The 3,976-nt window shown below is 46.6% G+C and overlaps 1 protein-coding gene across 1 annotated transcript; it reads right to left on the reverse strand. All coding sequences in view use genetic code 11, as the record gives it.

Moving 5' to 3' along the window:
* Nucleotides 1–865: 865 nt before the first annotated feature.
* Nucleotides 866–2,501, reverse strand: EGR_09784 (hypothetical protein; the record flags this gene model as incomplete). The annotated part of the gene is made up of 2 exons (XM_024499033.1): nt 866–1,064; nt 2,458–2,501. 2 exons carry the CDS (start codon nt 2,499–2,501, stop codon nt 866–868), a joined length of 243 nt encoding a protein of 80 aa, XP_024346543.1.
* Between the last annotated feature and the right edge of the window lie 1,475 nt (nt 2,502–3,976).

Below are 3,976 nucleotides of genomic sequence, written 5' to 3' on the forward strand. Positions count from 1 at the left end.
CTCTTCACCCACCCACCCACCCACACCACCATGCCTCACCATTTCCATCCCAAGTCCACACCCCTCACTCACAACATCGCACAACGCCCACTCTTACATCAACGCATTCAGCCAGTTTCACTCTATTACTCATGTGTATCTCCATGTCATTGTCATCTTTCACGTTGTTGTTGCTGCTGCTGCTGCTGCGCTGGGTGTGATGGTGCTGAGGTGGGCGAGCACAAGCACTGCAATAGTGTAATGCTGTACTGAGGGATTGTGTAGCCGGTATGGTTACGTGTGACAATGGTAATGGTAATGGTGTGCGATGCTAATGATGATGGCGGAGGCGGAGGGTGCTGTGACTCCGTGGCGCAACGGTAGCTCCAGTGAGTTCAATTTTTTAAGATAAGTAATGATTAAACCCTAATTTGTGTGCCTTTGTTTTACATTTTGGCACCCAACGCACCCGGCGATTCGGTCATGAATGTTTCAACGATTAATGCTTCCGTAATTGAACCCGTGTTGACAACTTCGATTCCTCCTGCGACAGTGAAGCCCACAGCAGTTCATTTAGGTCTGGTGGACGAGACATTCTGCCGCGTGATGACGGTGGAGACGTCGATGTGTCCGATTCGGTGGAGGTGCAGAATATCCCATCCGCCGTGGTCAAAATAGTCTGGGCTGTGTAACTACTTTGACGGTAGTGATACATCACTGACAGATGGGAGGTGTAAATAAGTAAGTGGGTAGGTGGAGAGGTGTTGGAAAAGCCGAGCATTAACTTCCATGTCTATTCCTTAGATACCCCCATTTATTAATAATCTAGGAATAATCGTGTAGCGCTAGTCAACGTTTGCAGAATCTCGAAGCCCGTTTTATTTGGTTATGGTGTAATTTTTAAAATCCTACGATTAGTACATCGACAAAAGCACAGCATAGCATGAATTAAACAATTTAATGCATCACCATAATGATATGATGTGCAAATAAAAATGGTGAGCATTTGCAACAAACCTGAAGTCAACGATAGAAATGAAAATGTAGGTAAGAAATACAAAAGAGCAAGGAGGAAATAAACATTACTCAAGATCAAGAAGAGGAAACGGTGCAAAAGACAGTGTTGTTATTGTTTGCCTGTATTTGAACTGTTGAGTGGGGGCGTAAAGGAGTGACAGAATGGGGAGTCAAGAGAGTACAGGATAAGTAGGGGTGAAGTGAATGTGGGTGTGTATGGGAGGTAATCAGACTGGATAGAGTGGCTGTAAGAGAGCATTGCCGATGAGGAGACTGGTGTAGTGAGTGACCTAATGTACATGACTTCTGCGCCATAAGTAGGAGATTGTGGGTTTGAGTTCCGCTATGTGTGGATTTTTGAAGCCAATTTACCAACTGAATTGGTCGGTATTGGGAGTAAGGGGTGAGTGAGCGATCACGCGATTACATTAGCAATGCTTGTAGGCGTTCGGACCCCTCCTCAGCCATCGGCTGCCAATGCTTACTGATAAGTGGGAGGGTAAATGTGCCTATTAAGAGCGAGACTGAAACTCACAACTGCCCTACGCTGGCACTGCGGTTCTGGTCCCTGGTCCCTCTATACCGCGAATGGACTCACCAACACCCTCATCATCAAAACGCACTGGCGCATGAATGGCAGGAGGTGCCATATTATGCCAGAAGATACCAGATGAGGAATTCCCATTGAGCTGACCCAGCGTGGCATCGCAGTAGGCCTTGATGTCACTCCTTACACGCCATATTGCACCTAGGATTGACCTCGATTCGCAGGACCCAGAGCCGCCAGCACCAGCGATCGAGCAAAACGCGGAACTCTCGAACAAACTTAAGCGATAATTGCTCACCCTTTTGTTATCTGCCAGCTCGTCCGATTGCCAGTAGTAGTAGTGCATTGAAAGGCAGCTGAGTAAAGAGTGGAGTTTGGTGCTTACAGGCAGCTCCGCATGTTAACACTTGGAAGAGCTAACACGGAACAGCACAGTGGCCGCTAAACCATAAACAACGATTAGAAAATGGTGGTAGAGACAGGTAACAGGATTAGGGGATGGGTGGGTGTTGGCGCGGACACAGTTCAGTGGTGTGATTCGCGGTTGGGTGCGTGAGGTCACGGGTTGGAATCCCGGCTGAGGCCATGTTTCTGCCCTCCTTATTTTCCTTCTAATTTCTTTAGCATTCACCTGGTGCAACTCACCATGTAGCGAGCTGTGTGATGGAGTGCGGTTTGCTTCCGTGCCATGATAGGTTAGGGTAACATTTTGGAGTGGAAGGTTTTGATACAACAGGATACGACATGATGACATACGGTGCAGTGTGGTGGCATTGGTAGGTGTGATTGATGTTATTCTGGTTGAGTCATGCTCAAGTTAAAGAGAGAAGGGACTTTATTAAAATCTACCCCTCCTTGCACCCTTTCTCCAGCCATTTAAACGAGAACTGGAACCGGCTAGTTTCGTTATTCACTTTATCTTCAAAGAATTTGGATCATTTTGAGCAAAGAATTGCATTTGCTGTGAACTATGTCTTTGGGCTCCCTACTGCCATTGTCCTTTATACCCTGATTCCTCCCTGTTAATCAGCTATAACAGGCAGGCAGTACCTGCATTGAATGATGGAAATTTGATGTGGGAAAATAAAGAAATTAAGGCTTACAAGGTCCAGCATGTTCTAACCCTCTTTTGCCATTGTCGCATAGGTACTGATGCGCATGCTCGGGTGTCACCGAGGATGACTCCGACCTGTTGACGTGGCTCTCCGCCAAGGATGTTGCTGAACGTTGCAAATACCCTCCTTTTATGAGCAATTCCTCCCTCCCGAGGTCTTTTTCCAAGTCAAGGTAAGCTCCTTCCCTCATCCTACTGCTTAATTATCTGTCTTCACTGGCATGGGTAGAATCGTTGCTTACCCTCTTTACCCCACTTCAGTTTGTTAGTCGAAACTGTGCTAAGTCGCCAAGTACTGCTGTTGGCAGGGTGATCCAGAAATCTCCAATCTACACACGCCGTGGTCTCTATGCCGTGAATATACCTATTTTCACCTACTCTATTCTTCTGGAACATTGTGCTTTCTGTAGGCAGTTTTAGGTTCAAGAACCTGGTTTGCGCATTGAACGAGACATTTAGAGTACTATTGACGCAAGACTGGAGATGACGCAAAAACTAACAGGTGGACGGATGATGGTTGGTTTGAATGTGCTACTTGAACCCGTTATTAGTAGAAGGTCTGGTGGCTTAATTGACGGTAGCCAAAAAGTTCAGCTCCCCAATGGAACAAAGGGCAGAGCTGTGATTTCTTGTTTTAGCAACGATGAGGTAGTGTTATTGGTAATGGAACATTCAACAACACTGCATCTGTCAACGGTGATATTAACCATGATGATTTTGGAGCCCTATAACAATCGCAGTCATTAATCAGAGTATTCAGTGCGCAAAATGACTGCTCGATGTACAAGCGCAAAATATTCCAGATTAACATCATGTCGCCACATTGGAGAGGGCAAGCGAGCACGCGCGATCTTAGCCACCGGTGCATGCATCAAAGAAACATGTCTGGCTATCGAGACAAAGGCAGTGGAAGTCGCAGAATGGGCATCAGGAAATCTCACTCCAAGAAAATATATGTCCAATTATGTGCCTAGTTAAACTGAAGTCATGATGTGCCTTAGGGAACAGACTAGAGCTAAGCAGTGAAGAAAAGAGTGGAGGTGACAAGAAGGGACGAGTTGAGATGGGACTGGCTAACATACACGCAAAAAGGAGTTTTGTGGCTAGGCTGGAGAAGGGGAGTCTATGAAGTGTATTTCAAATACCGGGCCCCATGCACAACACATTTGTGCTTGTTTGCGTCCAGCGATTCTCCACAAGTGTTGTAGTGCGGTACCACACCATGCCACGGCTCAAGTGTGATGCAAGGCCACATAGTAGGGGATAACCTACGGCAGGTATCCTGCATGGTTGGTGGTGGAAGCAATGTGACACCGTAG

The sequence above is a fragment of the Echinococcus granulosus genome (assembly GCF_000524195.1).
Source record: "Echinococcus granulosus chromosome Unknown EG_S00167, whole genome shotgun sequence".
In the NCBI taxonomy this organism is placed as follows: domain Eukaryota; kingdom Metazoa; phylum Platyhelminthes; class Cestoda; order Cyclophyllidea; family Taeniidae; genus Echinococcus; species Echinococcus granulosus.